Raw genomic sequence first — 19,053 nt, forward strand, 5'->3', positions numbered from 1 at the left:
CTTTCCGTCTTGGTCTTAACCCCGCCCCACCACTTTGTTCTCTAACTTTTCAGTTTTCCTTTTTATAACTTTCTAAGTTCAATATTATCTACTGACTTGCATGGCTCGTTTTATTTATTATTTGCTTAATTTTGCAGTGTTAGGGGTTAAACCTAGTGCTTCAGTCATGCCAGGCAAAGACTCTGAGCCACATTCCTAGTCCTGAAATTAGTTTAATATGTCTTTAAAAAAAAAAAAAAAGTATCCCTAAGCACACTAGCAAACGTCAGTTGGGATTCATTTTCCAATTCAGGTCATTAGCAAGTTCACTCCATTTACCTGATCCTAGCTGCATTTCATTGAATTCCAGAGCCGTAGGATACATTCAAATCTACCCTTCTTCATTTGTCTTTTCTGGGGCTCTTGTTAAAAGAATGGGTTCCACCGTGGATTACTGGATCGTGTGAGGGCTCTAAAAATCTCCGGCTTCCAAATGTGTCCATATTCCATAGTGGGTAAGCTTGCACTCCACTTCCAGTTTGAAGAGGGGACAGTGTTACCAAAATAACGGTTTGCCACTTTAAGACACACCCGTCTTAATTCTGGGAGTTAGCTTTTAGTGCAAGTGTTCTTGAGACTTCACACTACCTCTCTTTTTTAAAAATGGCATTTGTCGGGAGCTTTGGATCCCAAAGCCTTGCCTTTTATGTAGAGCATTGTCAGCCGAGCCTTTTAACTCATTTATCCAGCTTGTCTGTTACTAGGTGAGTTTAATTCTGTTGTATTTATCGTAATCCATAGTTATTGTTTACACCCCCCCACTGGCTTGGTTTGTTTCTTGTCTGTGTATACTTAACAAAAAAGTATCATGGATACGGAACAAACAGACTTTTCTTCCTCACTTATTCTAAGGGTTCAGTACCCACACCTTAGCCCCAACTTCTTCCCTAGCCTTGAGGTCGGTCGTAGCCACACCTCAGATTCAGGTCCGTTATTTAGACTAAGACAGACAAATATCCTACTGGAGCCACCACACCTTTGACCTTTAGGTCTCATGACTTGCTGAGGACAGCTTTGAACTCTCCGTCCTTGTGCCAAGATGGAGTGCAGCCATCTTTATGGGCGCCCACACGGAACCTGTCTGGTTGTTAATCTAGTATCTCTAGCCAGTGACTCTAGAAAGTTTGAGTGGCAAACCAGGAAATAAGTGGGGTTTTGGGGGCAGTATTAGTTATCTCTTGGTTTGTATCACTTTGTCTGAAAATGTAATGTTCTAAACAACAGTAATCTCCTGGAAAGTATTGACCCCTAGGGGCTGTCTCTGAGGCTGGTTATGACTAAGAACCTGTCAGAATGCATGAGGCAAATTTGATTTCCATTTGCAGGTCTTCCCTCCCCCACACTGAGACAGTTCTGTGGTGTGAGCATGAAGCCTGAGAACAAATGTTTACCGTGGGAGGAGACCTTCTGACCTGAGACCCATACCAGAAGCTCCAGAGTCCTGGGCAGCAGTGGACTCTGCACCTGCAGACCGTCTTGACCAGAGCTGGCAAGACTCACATGACATCTCAACTTTGAAATACCAGCGACAGCTGTGCAACATGGAGCAGTTGAGCCAGATGACTCGGGGAAGAGGTGAGGTGGCAGACAAGAGTAGTGTGGGTTCCTTTGGAGACCTGCATTTTCAGGGAAAGTGTGAAAGCTTGGAAAACTTGATCATATAAGATAGATGTGTTCAACTGATTTTTTTTTTTTTAATTTTTATGTTTATTTTGTGTTTTTGCATCTATGCATGTGCTTGTGTGTCGGGAAGGGCAGAGGACAACTGGCAGGTATTGGTTCTCCCATTGGGGTGGAACTCAGGTTGTCTGTCAGTCTTGAGGCAGGTACCTTCATCTGCCAAAGCCATCTTACTGCATCGTCTTAGAATACTTAAAAAGTGGTGTTATAAGCTGGGAGGTGGTGATACACACTTTTAAACCCAGTATTTGGAAGGCACAGGCTGGCGGATCTCTGAGTTTGAGACCAGCCTGGTCTACAAGAGCCGAGTTCCAGGACAGCCTCCAAAGCCAAAGAGAAACCCTGTCTGGAAAAAACAAAAACAAAAAACCCACATAAACTAGAAGTAAGCATTTCATTTCCTGTTTCATCCGTTATATCCCTGTTCTTCTCAGCAACAGCCACTTGAACATTTTTATCTGGATATTCATTGCCATTTTTCTGAATAACGTCTATACATTGCTCAATTTTGATTTATTAAATTTTTACATTTTCTTTAATTCACATCCCATCTTAAAGAAAGAATGTATATACTTTGATACTATGTAACTAGTGGGGTTATTGGACAATTTATTAAGCTCCCCAAAATTTCAGACTGCATGTATAAGCTTAGTTCTCTGCATACATTTTGGAATCTGTGGAGATTGATGTGGTACTTAACATTTCTCCTGGTGCCGAGGATCAAGTTTCTAAAAGATGTTAGAACATCTGTTCATAAAGCTCCCCCCATTCCTGTGTCTGAATGAGCAAATCTGTTTTGCTTCTCTTTCCTCAGCCTGGTGTTCCCAGGACTCTGCACGTCGCCAGGAGGAAGAGGTCGTGACCGGCTCTTTTGTAAGTTCTAAACATAATTTTTCCTTGCATTGTTTTGCAATGCAACCCTTTTGGGTAAAAGAAAAAGGAAATGAATGAAAGTAAGTGAATAAAAATACAGATGAAAAAAATAAAAGCGGGGGAAAGGAAGTAGGCTGTGAAAAAGTAAGTGCAGCAGAGGTAGTCAGGTTGAGCTCAGTCAAATATTACCCAGAGAGCCAAAGCAAACACGAAAAGTCCACTCCATAACTGTAGTTTCTGTAGGGGGAGGGGAACTAAGGAAAGGACACTAGAACCACAAAAAAAAAAAAAAAAAAAAAAAAAAAAAAGTTCTATGATTTTTGCTATTTTAAGCTCAATTTTTATAAATTAGTCTTGGCCTAATATGTGGAACATGCATGTGTCTTTGGAATACTCCTCCTTGTGGTTTTTGTTTGTTTTTCAGTGAAAGCTTTTGATAGCAAGTTAACCAAGTCAGGTAGGTCAGATGTGGGACCCTTGCAGTTCTGTTGTCTGTAGCCTCCCAGCTTTGCTTTGTTTGTGTTTGAGGTAGCGTTTCACTGTGTGGCCTTGGCGCCTCCGGAGACTGGCCTCAAACTTCTCAGTGTCCCTCCTTCCTCCGCTGCTTGAGTGCTAGGGTTAAAAGCATGTGCCACCATACCCTGCCAGAATCCTTTTTTAAAAACAATTTTTATTACAATGTTTTTATTTTGGGGTAGGGGCAGCAATATGAATGCCGTTGTGTAAGTGTGGATGGAGGTCAGAGGACAACTTGTTGGAGCCCTCTCCCTTCATGTGTGTCTCGGGGATTGAACTCAGATCATCAGGGTTGGTGGCAAGTGCCTTTACCCGCTGAGCCATCTCACCGGCTCAGTGCAGTGTTCTTGTCTTACAGTGTTATCTGTTTACTTCCACTCTAGATTGTTTCTGTTTCTGTTTGATGTTGTTCATCCTGTATTTTGAACGTTTTTCTTGGCTGCCTTTTTCTTCAGCTCTCATTATCATGAAGCTGACACAAACTCTTTTTGCTATATGATCTACACCAGTGGTTCTCAACCTTCCTAAGGCCGTGACCCTTTAATACAGTTCCTCATGTTGTGGTGACCCCAACACATAAAATTATTTTTGTTGCTACTTCATAAATGTAATTTTGCAACTGTTATGAATTATAATGTAAATATATGTGTTTTCGGATGGTCTTAGGTGACCCCTGGAATGGGCTGTTCAACCCCCAAAAGGGTCATGGCTCACAGGTTGAAAACCGCTGATCTAAAGGCTCATGAGATTTTTTTTCTGTTGGCATAGTGTGTCTCTAGCCCTAAACAGACTTAAGTTCAAATTTTGAGCGGTGATTATAAAGTACATGACAATGGAAGAGACGTCGCTTAAGTTCTTTGTGACTCAGTTCTATAATCTAAAATGGGGATAGTATGAGAATGTCAGAGGTTGGGATACCAATACTCTGATTCTGTTCAATACTTAGTGTAACCTACATGATAGAGGAGAAGATTGCCGGATATGGGTTCACAATTTACTTCTTCAGTGAAACCTCCATACTTGTTATGAGAAGGCAAAGCTAGGAATGTTCTTTAATATCTATGTATATTCATGTATTTATACACATATGCCAGGAACACTGATTCACAAAAATCAGTAATTAAGAAAATAAAAAAATTAAAGAACGTGAAGAAGAATTAGAGGAAATATAGGTGGCCAACAAATACTTAGAAAATGATGGTTTAGGCCAGGCAGTGGCACACACCTTTAATTTAGCATTTGGAAGGGAGAGGCAGGCAGATCTCTGAGTTTGAAGCCAGCCTGGTCTACAGAGCAAGTTCCAGGACAGCCAGGGGTACGTAGAAAAACAGAACAAAACAAACAAGACAATTTAGTAGCAGCAGTTTTTATGTAATTTCCAATTAATGACCAATGACCAGTTTCAAACTCACTATAAAATAGGATATAGATGTTGTTCATGGCAGCTCTTAACTGTGTATGAATAGATTATATACCAGTTATAAGAATCCTCTTCAGGGGGCTGGAGAGATGGCTCAGTGGTTAAGAGCACTTGAAGGCTCTTCCAGAGGTCCTGAGTTCAATTCCCAGCAACCACATGGTGACTCACAACCATCTGTAATGGGCTGCACATTCCTTCTTCTGGTGTGCATGGAGACAGAGCACTCATACACATAAAAAACAAACAAACAAACAAACAAAAGAACACAGGAATAAATCTTAAAAAAAAAAAAAAAAGAATCCTCTTCAGTACTATGTTTGATAGCTTTGTGACTATTGTGTTCCAGGGTATTCTGCAATAAGCTCTGTGTAGCTTAATCCATGTAGCCATCAGAAGGTTGTGACACGTGTTGTTTTAATTTTGATAGATAAAGAAGTGAAAACAGGGTTAAGAAGCCTCTACAACCAGGAACCAGTGTGTAATAAACTCAGGGTTCAAACCTTCACAATTTGACTCTAGTGCCCCTACTCTGGGGTGCCCCTGAGTAAAGAAGTGCAGTTTTGCCATTTGGCCTCTCCATATCATTGGTTCGTTTTGTGTGTGCCTTAATGAGTGCCTTTTATTAAAGGGGTGTGTCTCCTCCATGCTCCTCCTCCCACCTTATCTTTGAGTCAGGGTCTCTCACTAAGGCTGGAGCTCTCCAGTTGAACTAGTCTGCCTGGCCAGCAAGCCCCAGGGGCTCTTCCTTTGTGCTTCTCAATTCGGGGTTACTGGTAGGGGCTGTGCCTGGATTTACACATGGGCTCTGAGGATCCAAACTAGCTTCCTCATGCTTACTGTCTGAGCCGTCTTCATAGTCCATAGTACTTCAGTTTTTTTTTTTTTTTTTTTTTTTTAAGTTCTATATGAATAGGTCCTAGGAGACAGCTCAATGAATAAAGTTGCCCTGTAAACCTGAGAACCAACGTTCAGATTGCTAAAACTTGTGTAATAGCTAGGCAGACATGGTGGCCACCTGTACGGGAACAGAGATAAGGCATCCCAGGCGCAAGTTGGCTAGCTAGACTAGCTGAAATCCGTAAGCTCTGCATTCAGCTACAGACCCTGCCTAAATAAAGTGGAGAGAAATTGAAGAGATACCACATGTCACCTTGGCCTCCATATATATGCACATATATGTATGCCCACATAGATATGAACACATGTGTATACAACACACACACACACACACATACACACACTCATTCCCAATAAAAGTTCCTAGTACTCTATTGTGTGTATATACCACATGGCATCTAATAGACATTTGAGTCATTTCCATATTAGTTTTAGAGATAAGGTCTCACTATGTAGTCCCGACTGGGCTCTCCTGCTAGCTTCATAAGTGCTGGGATTGTAGACACATGCCACCAGGCTTGGCTCCTTTCACATTTGGACTATTGTGCATAATCCTGCTAAGAATTTTGGAGTACAAGTTTTTACATGGACATATTTTTGGCTTTCTTATGTTTGTGTCTAGGAATTGAATTTCCGAGTCATATTTATTTTAAACTTTTTAGGGATCGTTCCTTTATTATTCAAAGTACTTGGACCATTTTTACATTCTCCCTGCAGTTCACGAGGGCTGTAGTTTCTCTTTATCCTCATCAACCCCTGTCATTTGTTCTTTTGATTATAGCCGTCCCGCTGTAGATGAAGGATGCCCCATTGTGATTTTGATTTGCATAGACTTAATGCCAGGCAATAGTCAACATATAACATGGCTTTTTGGCCATTTGTGTATGTTTTCAAAGAAGTACCTATTTAGAGCCATTGCCCATTTTTATGTTGGTTTACCTTTTTTCTTTTCTTTTTCTTTTGTCTTTTTGGAAAGGGGGTTTGATAAGTAGCTCTGGCTGTCCAGGAACTTGATAAGTAGACCAGTAGGAATTTTTTTGTTTTGTTTTTGCTTTTGAGACAGGGTTTCTCTGTGTTGTTTTGGAGGCTGTCCTGGAACTCGCTCTGTAGACCAGGCTGCCCTCAAACTCACAGAGATCTGCCTGCCTCTGCCTCCCGAGTGCTGGGATTAAGTGTGCACTTAATCCCAACGCCCAGCTGACCAGTAGGAATTTTAAACTTTACCTTTTCAAATATTCATGCCGTCTCTTCCTTCTTTCCTTTCTCTTGCCCTTCACTCTGTCCTATTCCCTTCCCCACTAAATGGGAGACCTAACTACCTGCAGGTCTGAGTTGCTTACTCATGGCTCATGTCCATCTGTTTCATCCCTGTCTCAGTCGAAAGTCAGTGACCACTGCCGTCAGCTAGTAATCAAGGATGAATGGGTGCTGACTCAATGGTTCACAAACTCTTACAGCGTCTTTTCACTGTCGTGTTTTCCCTCTTTACACTGCGAAACTTGGTAAATATGAAGACTTCAAAGACAATTTTTTTTAACCAGGTTTTGATCCCAGGTTACTAGCTAAATGAATGCTACTTATTTTGATCACAGGCCCTAATTTTAATGACTTTAGATTAATTTGCATTGTGTTTTTATAGAAAACTGTGACATTCAAGGATGTGGCTGTGGACCTCAGCCAGGAGGAATGGCAGCAAATGAAGCCTGCCCAGAGGAGTTTGTACCGAGATGTGATGCTAGAGACCTACAGCAACCTAGTAACAGTAGGTAAGGGGAGCTTTCTGTTACCATAGCATCCCTCATTGCCTGTGTGAGGAGACTGCAGTTTGCCAGGTGAGCCTCTCCTCCCTTCATGATTAGTGTCCCAGCCTGGAAGGTAGATACGAATGAGTTGTCATTGTGCAAGTTCCTTGATTCTCCTCCTTCCTAAGTCCTCAAGACCCCAGGACTCAGCTCCAGAGCTGTCTGATTGTCTCCAGCATTAACATGCTAGTTCTTTCCTGTTGCCTGTAATAGGTTGTCAAGCCACCAAACCAGATGTGATCTTCAGGTTGGAGCAAGAAGAGGAACCATGGGTGATGGAGGAAGAAATGTTCTGGAGACACTGTCCAGGTGAGTAAGTGGGAAAGCCACGTGACAGTTGTTCAGTGAGGGGTTGCCTCCATGAATGTTTCACAACTACGGGGGTATGAATGAAGGATGGCCATTATAGTAGTGGCAGTAACGATAAAATACTGTTTGGGCATGGGCATGTAACTGCACAAAACAGAGTCTACATACGTGGAGCTTCGAATATAATGGGTTTTTGTTTGTGTGTTTGTTTTGTTTGGATGGTTTTTTGGTTTCTTTGTTTTAAGTCTGGCTATCTAGAGAGCCCCCATTCTTGAAATCCCTTGAAGTTCTGATCTTTCTGCCTTTCTCATTCAAGTGCTGTGTTTATGTGATGCTGGACATCAAAGCCAGGGCTTGTGCATTCTGTGCACTCTACCAACTGAGCCTCATCCCCAGCCCATAATTTATTTTGTATGTAAGAAAATCCCTTTGGGGTCAGAAAAATGACTCAGCAGTTAGCAGCACTTGCTCTAGTTTCTTGGGTACCTACATTCACTCCAATGCACATTAAAAAATAAGAATATAAAAAAAATACCTTTCTAAATCATTACATTTGAGAAGATTGGCTGTATCTAAAATTCCTAAGCCATACTTTCTTTCCTAAAGTTTTGTTGTGGGTAATTTCTGTGAACTTAGGCAGTTGTGTGTTATTTTCCGCTTTGAAGTATCTTTAGGCAAAGAAGCCTCATTGCTTCTCCTCATACATCACTTGATCTGTTTGCCCACACGAGTAAGTCAGGGTTTACATGTGAGACCACTGTGTTATATTTCCTTTAAAGCTTTAGGAATGTTGCCTACTATGATCAGTATTTCCTGTTGACTTGTGATTCTTTCCTCCCTTTGTCCCTGCATTGTTACAAATCAACCCCCCCCCAAGCAAGTATCTACCACCAAACAGCTCCCCTGCCCAAAGATTCGCGGTTTTGCTTTTTATGCTGTTATTAATTATACAGGTTTGATAGCAGTCCTCTTTTGATTGCCATTGTTCATCCTTAAATGGAGGTATTTCCCCGTGGACACACTACAAAAAGAAAGGAAATGTCTGAGCTAATCGGAAACCTTGGTGGCTCACACTGGCCATGCCCATCAGGTTGGAAGTTGGGTTATCCATTGTCCCAAGCTGAAGAGGTCATCATTTCCATGCTTCAGGTTCAGGGTACCTCCCGCCCTCCTATGCCAGTAGTCTATTATACTAGAATGAGGTTTATTTCCATCTGCTTACTCATTAATGCCCTCGTGAGGACCAAGGGAAACCTGCTGGGATCCTTCTACCAGTGTCAACACAGCTGGATCTCAGAGTTGCAAAACACATCTGTTTTACAGGACTCTCTTGCCCCATATATATATCTCATCCAAAAGTAGAAGTAAGTCTTGGCCTCTGGGCTTCGTCTCTTCTGTGACCAACCCATTTTCTGTTCTTTCCTTATTCTGGAGTTAAAGGTTCATTGAAGATACATTTATTATCCTGTTCTTTGTGTTTGGAGGGTAGAGGGGAGACAGGTGTTTAATACATCACAGTGAGATAGGGAAACACAGCCACATTGACGCCAAAGCAGTTGGAAGTAGCTTTCTCTACTCTTCACCACACTCTGATTTTTCTTCACTTCCCACTCATCGTTTATTCCTTCTTGTTTTATAAAATGCTTTTTGCATGACTCCCCTTCTCAACATTCCCTGCAATGTTGAGGTCAGGCCAATCAAAATTCTCCAATGGCCCTGTCGAAAGGACAAAGGGAGCATTAGTTTCTGTGTCCTCACGGGCACACTTGACAAGAGCTGGGGCAGAGGCTGGGACCAGGACCTTACGGGAGTCAGGGTTTCAGTTCCTGGGAACAGACTTCCTGTGAATATCAACCCCAAGGCCACTTTGTGCTTGGTCTGTGACACACTTGAAATATCCTGTGTTCTCTTGTGCATCGTACCTTGACTAGCGTCCTGCAGACTTCTTCCTACTGTATGATAGCTTTGCTGGCTTTGTCCCATTTCCCCTGCAAACAGTATTTAAGATGCCCTGTTGCTCAGTGAACTTGCTGGCATGAGCCATCAGCTTATGCATCCTCCTGACCCCAACTTCCTATCTTCTTTATGTTCTCTTCCCTGTTCCTCCCCCTTGACACTCTGAAATTCAGGCTTAAAGCAGGTCTGAATTTGAAGTGACCCACAGTTGATGGCACTCCAGAGGTGTGGAAAACCACGGGATGAGTTGATAGCGCCTGCTGTTAGAAAACCATGGTGAATAACCTTATCTTTCCCCCTCTTTTAGGGAAATTATAAAAAAGTAATTTAAGGTAATACAGATTTTTATGCTTTTTCCAGTGCTAGACTGTACTGGAAAGCTTTGTCCAGTGTCCCAAATACCAGTGTCTGTAAGTCTTTTACTTTTCCACTTTCTCATGTCCTACCTGGAGGCACAATTGCTAGAACACTAAGCAATAAAAAGGGTAGGAGGTCTCATAATTCAGTATATAAACATGACTCCTTCTGTATCTGCTTGCTTCTTAGTCTAGAGTCTCATTGGCTCACTTTCTCTAGAAATCAGTCTTCTCTTGCTGGGTTGTAAAGACTCAGCCATTTTCTTATATAGATTGTTGTTAAATGGTAGTGTAGTCAAATTCAGTTATAGCAAAGAAAGTGTACTAGCTGCTACTTTAAGAATCTGTGTGAGGATATTGAATGGCTCATAGAATTTGGGGGACTAAAGAGACTGCTTTATACTTTTCTAGGAGTGAGTCACGTCTTTAGGAGTGAGCTACTGAGGGCGGGGGGGGGGGCGTCCTCCAAATATGATCAAGTACCTGTGGTTGAACTGAAGGAATGCTTTCCAGTTGAGTGCTTGCTGCCTGTTTTACTCTCCTAAGGGAAAAATGTAATCTCGTTAAGTTCTGAATCTAATGTTCATAATGTGGGTGGCAATTCTGTAAATCACATGTGAGCCCTAAATGCAGTTGTGTTTAGGAAGTTTGAACTGCCTCATCCTTTGTAAGATGGAAAAATACCTTTTGGTTGGAAGAGATGTTATTATACATGAGCAGATTGGTATTGTCTGTCTCAGGTGGTCTAATTGCTCCCTAGTCAGATTTTAAAATCTCTTTAGTGCCAGTTTTAGCCTATTTTTATTAATAAATATAATAATAATAATAATAATAATAATAATACAACTTAGATTTTTGAACTCACTGGGCAAATACCAAGGAGTATGGTTACTGAATCATAGCTAAAAATATTATCTAATTTTTTTGCCTAGCAAGATGGCTCAGAGGGTTAAGGCCCTTGCCTTCCAAGCCTGGCAGCCTGGGTCCAATCCTAGGATCCATGTTGTGGAAATAAAAAACTGACTCCTGCAAATTGTCATCTGACTTCCACATGTATTACACACATGACCCTCCCTCAAATAAATAAGTAAATAAAATGTAGTAAAAATTTATGTAAGAATGAATTTAATCTTGCAAGAAACTTCCAGATTATCTTTACAGTGGATGTAGCATCTTGCACTCCCAGCAGCAGAGACTGAGAGTCCCTGTTGTACATCCTTGTCAGCCCTCGAGGTGTCCATTTAAGAGTTAGATACTCTACTAGCTGTTGGTGGTATGTCTTTGGTGTTTTAATTTGCAGGAAAGGAACCTCCCTGATGACATACAGTGTTGAACATGATTGCATATGCTTAGTGACCTTGTCCTTTTTTTCTTTAATTTTATTTTGCATTCCAACCATAGTTTTCCCTCTCAACCCTCTTCCCATCCCTCCTCTGCCCATCCCTATCCACTCCTCCCGCAGGGTAAGGGCTCCTGTGGAGTGTCTATAAAGCTTGGCCAGTTAAGTTGAGGCAGGACCCCCCCTCCCCCCATTAAGGTTAATATGGTGTCCCACCCTAGGGAATGGGCTCCAACAAACTAGCTCATGTACCAGGGATAGATACTGGTCCTATGGTCAGGGGCCCCTCAGATAGATCCAACTACACAATTGCCTCTTACATGCAGAGGGCCTAGTTCAGGCCCATGGGGGCTCCTGGCTGTCGGTTGAATTCCTAAGTTTGGTTCAGCTGTCTCTGTAGATTTCCCCTCCATGATATTAGCCTCCCTTGCTCATGTGTTCCCTCCTCCCTCTCTTCAGCTGGATTCCCAGAGCTTGGCCTAGTGCTTGGTTGTGGATCTCTGCATCTGGTTCCATCAGTTACTGGATGAAGGCTCTAAGGTGGCAGTTGGGGTATTCACCAGTCTGGTTACAGAGGAAGGCCAGTCCAGCCACCCTCTCCACTGTTGCTAGGAGTCTTAGCTGGGATCATTCTTCTGGATCCCAGGGAGTTTGTCTAGCACCCGGTTTCTCCCTAACCCCATGGTGGCTCCCTCTATCAAGATAATCTTTTATTTCTCTCCATCCCTCTTCCAACTTGACCATCCCTTCCCTCAGTTTCTCATCTCTCATCCCCTCCCCTGGCAAGGTTTTGTTTTTCTTTTTAGTGTCGTAATCTTTCCTCAGGTGTTTCTTCTACAAGTACTTACTGTCTGTGGCTCATCTTCTCACTTGCTTGACTGTGTCTTCTGTAAAGTAGAAGTTTTTAAATTTTAATCAAGTTCAGCCTCTTTTTCATTGATCAAACCTTTGCTCTTGTCACCCCACCCCACCCCCTTTCCTTCCCACCACCATAACCTTACTTTGTCCTATGTTGTCTTCTACTAGTACAGTTTTGTACTTTACACTTAGTTCTATAGTTTGAGTTACTTTCTGTGAAGAATGTAAGGTTTGCATGCAGACTGATTTGTTTGATGCAGATGTCTGTTTTTTGAAAGGCTGTCTGCCGTATTACCTTTGCTTCTTTGTAGAAGATTAATTGGCGATATTTATTTGAGTCTGTTTTCTGTGTTCTTTGTTCTGTTCGCTTGTTCTGTTTGTCTCTTCTAGGTATCCATCCCATTGTTTTTCTCCTTTAATGCTGTGTTCTCTATTCTGGGTATTCCGTGTGAACTTTAGAATCAGTTTGTCTCTGTACACAGAGTAAAGTGCACAATGAGGTTGTTTTGAACCTATGAATCAAATTAAGAACTAACATGCTGAATGTTGGGTCTTCCTGTCTATCAGCATACAATAGCCATTTATTCTTTGATTTTAGTAAGAGCTTTGTGGTTTTCCCACTATAGATCTTGTACATATGTTATTAAATCTGTATTTATTTTGTTTTGAGGAGTACTATTATAAATAGTGATATATTCTTAATTCCAAATTCTGTTTGTTCATTCCTGATAAGCAATTCAGTTTTGCATATTAACCTTGTGTCCTGCCACCTGTTATATTGATTGGTTCCAGCAGGTTTTAGTTGATGATTCATGGATCTTTTGATTCTTCATGTGTCTTATCATTTCATCTTCAGGATGCTTTTGCTGTAGCATCTTACATGTACTCTCCAGCTAACAGTCCTCTGCATACTGTTCCTCTTGTATGATCGTGTTGAAATCTCTTGTCTGTTATGTATCCTTTTCTATTTCTTTTGCCTTTAAGGTTTGACCCTTTATTCTTTTGGGAAAGGAAGAGAAGTATACATATTTAGTCAGCCCACTGTATTTAATTGCAAATACTAATTTTATCTTGTTGCTACTTGACCCCTTATCTAGTCCTTTGTGTTTTCCCTCGTTTTAATTCCACTTGTTTTGTTGATTTCTTCATTATATACAAGGATAGTGGTTTTGTTTGTTTTTAAATCCATCAGTGCTACTTATATCTACAAATCCCAGGTTGTTGTTTTCCCGTGATATTGTCTGAAGGAGTTAACTTCTTAATCTTTAAGAACTTGGAGACATTTTCATTGTAGTTTCTTTCTTGTTGGCTAATGCCAACTGTAAAGATTCAACACCACATTAGCAAATTTCTAAATTGTTATAGTTAAGTGATTAGAAAATTTAACAAGTAATGATTTTTGGTCCTCCATTTTAGAAGTTTGGGAAGTTGATGAACAGATGGAGAAACAACAGGAAACACTTGTGAGGAAAGTCACACCCATCTCCAAGAAAGCTCTGATTAAGGAAAATGTCATTGACTTTAAAAAGGTTGCAGAAATCTTTCCTCTGAGCTCAGATGTTGTTACTTCAAGACAAAGCCTCTATGATTGTAACTCACTTAGTAAGTGTTTGGAACAAAATTTAGATATACTTAGTTATAAGAAAGGCTGTGTAAGAGACAAAAACTTTGACTGTGTTGAGTATGGTATACCATTTTACCATCGCTCACCCTATGCCACAGCTCCCTTTAAATGTAATCAGTGTGGACAAGACTTCATTCATAAATATGACCTCCTCAGACATGAGAGAAATCATGCTGGAGAAAAACCCTATGGATGTAAAGAGTGTGGGAAGTCCTTTAGCAGGAAGGAAAATCTCATTACACATCAGAAAATCCATACTGGGGAAAAACCATATATGTGTAATGAATGTGGAAAAGCTTTCATTCAAATGTCTAACCTCATTAGACACCAAAGAATTCATACTGGGGAGAAACCTTATGCATGTAAGGATTGTTGGAAAGCCTTCAGTCAGAAATCAAATCTCACTGAACATGAGAGGATTCACACTGGTGAAAAACCCTATGAATGTAAGGAATGTGGGAAATCCTTCAGCCAGAAGCAAAATCTTATTGAGCATGAGAAAATTCACACTGGAGAGAAGCCTTATGCATGTAATGAATGCGGTAGAGCTTTCTCTCGGATGTCATCTGTTACTTTGCATATGAGAAGTCACACAGGGGAAAAGCCCTATAAATGTAATAAATGTGGAAAAGTCTTCTCTCAATGCTCAGTATTTATTATACATATGAGAAGCCATACAGGTGAGAAGCCTTATGTATGTAGCGAGTGTGGAAAAGCCTTCTCACAAAGTTCTTCCCTTACTGTTCATATGCGAAATCATACTGCTGAGAAACCCTATGAGTGTCACGAGTGTGGGAAAGTCTTCAGCCGGAAAGAAAATCTTATTACACATCAGAAAATTCATACTGGCGAGAAACCTTATGAATGTAGTGAATTCGGGTAGGCTTTTATTCAGATGTCAAACCTCATTAGACATCAGCGAATTCATACTGGTGAGAAACCCTATGCATGTACTAAATGTGGGAAAGCCTTTAGCCAGAAATCAAATCTTACTGAGCATGAGAAAATTCATACTGGAGAGAAGCCTTATCATTGTAGTCAGTGTGGAAGAGCCTTTAGTCAGAGGCAAAATCTCCTTGAACATGAAAAAATTCATACTGGAGAGAAACCATTTAAATGTAATGAGTGCAGTAAAGCCTTTTCTCGATTCTCATCCCTTACTCTTCATGTGAGAAGTCACACAGGGGAGAAGCCTTATGAATGCAGTAAGTGTGGAAAAGCCTTCTCTCAGTGCTCATTACTTGTTATACATATGAGAAGTCACACTGGGGAGAAGCCCTTTGAATGTAATGAATGTGGGAAGACCTTTTCTCAAAGAGCATCCCTTTCTATACATAAGAGGGGTCATACAGTGGAGAAATGCTCAGTGTACTGAGACAATGTCTCTTATACATGCAATGCCTTATTTACTTGAAATACCTGATATAAGTGCGAAAACAAGATCTCTTTGGAAAAGTAATAAAACTGTCGGAGCTTACCAGCAAATGTAGACAGATGTGTATATGGATAAATGCAGCATCATAAAATTTTCAATTCTGAAAGTCTGTAATTAATAACAGTTTCACATAATCTCATAACCCTTTTCTATAATATTTATAAAGTGATTCTAAAATTCCCATGAAATAGAAGTGAGAACCAGGCATGGTGATGCTTGCTTGTAACCCCAGCATCTGGATGACAGGAGGCTTGCCACAAGATTGAGGCCAGCATGCTCTACATAGTGAGACTGTATCTCAGTAACTAAAAGTCTGTGGAGATGCTTTTAGAAAAAGAATAGTATGAACATATTGTACCCTACACCCTGGAGATCAGGGCAGAAGGATCTAGAGTTTGAGGTCAGCCTGGGCTATGTAGTAAGATAAGACCCTCTCACAAAACAAAACCCAGTTAATACTTAGACTAACACTGTTTATAATGTATGGTAAATTTATAGCCGCTTAAAAGTATATGGTATAGGAGCCTTATTAGGTGGGTAAACAGGCTATAGAGCGCCCAGATACAGAGCTGTGGAAATATGTGAACTTGGTGTTTTTGTCAGAACAATCTAGTCATCCGTTTCTGGAATATTTGACTACTGGAGAAAATTAAAGTGTAAACAGTACTGCAACATAAACACCATTCCAAAAGAGTTGAATACTGAATTGTGAAAAACACTCAGACCTTGAAGCCCTTGGATGCTGATGGATATGATGTTGTATGCACACAGTCCTACCCAGTGCTTGCTTGAGAGGTAAAGACAGGAGGATGAGGAGTTCAAGGCCAGCTTTGATTACATAGCAAGCTTAAGGTAAGCCTGGGCTACAAAATAAGACCCTATCTAAAATAAATAAATAAATAAACAAAAAAAATACAGAAGAAAAGAAGAAATGCAGACTATTTGTCTATAACATGAAGTCAAAGAATTAGTTTTGAAAATGTAAAAAGATCAAACATCATACAGTTCTAGTTCAGATTTCTATTAGAGACTCTGGAAACTTGTAAATATGAAAGGAAACACATGCATATAAATCGAAAATCTGGATGCTTAGCAGTGGGATAATGGGTGAATAAAATACAACCCAAGGGTGGAATAGTATGTGTGTGTGGCAGTTAAAAACAAGTAGATCCATATTGTGTAGCAGAGATAGTCACCTGAAAAATAAGATGCAATAAAACATACTGTTTCTTATATCCATAGAAGTTGCAGTGAATTCCTTTACAAAGAATAGATCTGGTTTTATTGAAAAATTAAAGTATCTATGTATGTAAAGCTATGTTAAATTCTTTTTAGTTTTGTCTATTACAAGACATTGGGACTGAAGTGGGGAGGGTGTTGGTAGGAAGGGACCTTTTTGTCTTTAAAAAGACTAGCAGAATATATATAATCTTAAAAGTGATACATGGTAGTAATATGACATGTCTTTTTTTCTTAATTTCAAAATAAGAACAATTCATGCAGGACACCTGATTAGATTCTCTCTTTAAACAAATAAGTTATGACACACAAGGTGATTCCTCTTTTTCCTCCAAGATGATGGTGTGTTTTCTTAGTTGTCACTCACTATCAACTGGCTATGGGAAACCTGTGCCCATTTAAAAAAAAAAAAAATGTTATGAATGATTTATGTGCCCTGAGATGCTGAACCATTTTATCAGAAATATTTCCTTATGCCTCCCAGCATCTTAAGAGCTGACACACAAGGACTTAAGATTTTGGAATCACTCTGCCTCCATTGGGAGACCCTGTCTCAAAAACCAGACTTGTCTGAGGGAACACATCAGATGGTAAAGCCCATCTCTTGCAAACATGTACCTGAGTTTGATCCCTAAAACCTGTACCAAAAAAAAAAAAAAAAAAGGTAAGGCAAGGCTTAGTGGTTCACACTAATTCCCAGTATTGGGGAGAGACAGTCAGATCTGTGAGTCAGGTTAGCCAACTAGCCTGGCCTGTTTGGCAAAGTTCTAGTCCAGTTAGAACTCCCTCCCCCACCCACCCCCCAAGTGAATGGCTCCTGAGGAACAGCACTCTGACCTCCATACACACATGCACACACTGAATACATACATACATAGCCATACAGTTCTTAGAATGGTTGTATACTAAAAAGTTGAAGTTAGCATAGGCTTAGTCTGTGATTGTTTCACATTTTAACAGTTTTGATATTTGGATTCATCTTTCAACCATGATGTATTAAATTTAAGTAAGTTTTTATTATGAAATTGAAAATATGAACTCAACATTAGTGGATGTGTACCATGGTTATTTTCTTTGATAAAGTTCTGAGTATAGATGTTATAAGTTGATTGCTTATTTTGACAGCGACTCTACTACTGATGTATGTATATATATATATATATATATATATATATATATATATATATATATATATATTCAACTCCTATATTTAAATTCTTTGTAGCAATAATATCTTAGGTCCAAGTAAATCTATGATAAGTTATTATTTACGTATTTATTTGATGCCAGGTCTCATATATATCCCAGCCTGTCTTCAACTTGCTTTGTAGCTGAGGATCAGTTTGAACTTCTGACCCTCCTTCCTCTCCGCCTCCCCGATGCTGAGAATCTGCACCACCCTGCCTAGCTTATAAATTGCTGATTCTTAAACCCAGGGCTTTTACTGAGCCACATCCTCAATCCAAATTATCTTAAGTTTGAAAATCTGAAGTTAGTATAAGATGTGCTTTTGTTTCTTTGTGTTGTGTTTATTTATTTATGTTTTGCATGCATGTGTGAGTTGCTAGGAGTCAAACCCAAGGCTTTGCATGTGTTTAGCAAGCACTGTACTATGTTCCATTATGTCCTCAACATTGGTTTTCTGAGACGGGTTTCCACACATAGCTCAGGCTGGCATTGAACTCATGATCCTTCTTCCTCAGCTTCCCAAAGTATTGAATTCACAGGCGTTGCTACTGTGCCCAGCTGAAAATGTGTTTTATTTACTATTTTAGTGTATCATCATCTACTACATATTTCCCCTACTTTTATGTCTACCATTATTCCACAAAGAATTTGTTAGGCTCTTAGCTAACTAATTATTAATATGTTTAGCATCATGCAGAATTAATAAAATGTTCTAGGGAATTTACATTGTGTTATTGGTATTCTTAACCCTGTGATTTTTGCATAGGCATTAATTTCATTCTTAATACATTTTGAAATAAGCTTTTTTTATTCTCTTAGGTGGCCATACACAATTTCATTGTTCAGTCTTAACTTGTCACTCATGTTAGTTAATCCTTTCAAAACCGTTGACTTAGTGGCATCTCTAGTTTTGGTTGGAAGCAGTGAGGATCCCAAATTTTGAGCAATGTTCTCTAAAAGGTCCTCATTCTCTTAACACATGAGACAATCTTTAAGATAATTTTTAAAATTTTTGCCATCTTTACAGTATTATTTGATGAGCAAAAAACCACTAGTGCATTTTTTAAAAGCAAGAATTAAGGATGTTGGTCAAAGGAGTCTTTAGATTTTATATTTGAACATTTGTTTGAAGTTGGTGTCACATAAGTAAAAATCTCTTTCCGGTAAAAATTATTAAATACAACTATGACTTGTTTGAGTGTGGACTGTCACAGGGTATTTTGGATGATGGATAGGCTTGTCATAAATAGCAGGAATTAATTTTAATGAAAACAATGTTTTAAATAAAGAATTGTCATTTTATATATTTTGTTCTTTGGTAAACTTCATGTCAAGTCTAGTTTTGTAAGCATATTTATTATTTATAGATGTAAAATAATTTTCAAATTTAAACATTGTCCACATAAGACTCCTATGTAAATATTCTCAGTTGTAATACTTTTTTTTTTTTTTTTTGGCTAGACTGTCTTTTTTTTTCTCCATTTTTTTTTTTTTTTCCTTGTGTTTTGCTTTTTTACCTTGG

At 39.7% G+C, this 19,053-nt stretch overlaps 1 protein-coding gene across 1 annotated transcript; it reads left to right on the forward strand.

Moving 5' to 3' along the window:
* Positions 1-1,376: 1,376 nt before the first annotated feature.
* LOC127238711 (zinc finger protein 568-like) lies at positions 1,377-15,044 on the forward strand. The gene is given in 6 exon segments (XM_051207384.1): positions 1,377-1,573; positions 1,576-1,614; positions 2,534-2,592; positions 7,065-7,191; positions 7,441-7,536; positions 13,462-15,044. Coding segments are annotated over 6 exon segments (1,938 nt in total). The 5' UTR covers positions 1,377-1,539.
* Positions 15,045-19,053: the final 4,009 nt, after the last annotated feature.

This window comes from Phodopus roborovskii, unplaced genomic scaffold, assembly GCF_943737965.1.
Source record: "Phodopus roborovskii unplaced genomic scaffold, PHOROB, whole genome shotgun sequence".
Taxonomy (NCBI): domain Eukaryota; kingdom Metazoa; phylum Chordata; class Mammalia; order Rodentia; family Cricetidae; genus Phodopus; species Phodopus roborovskii.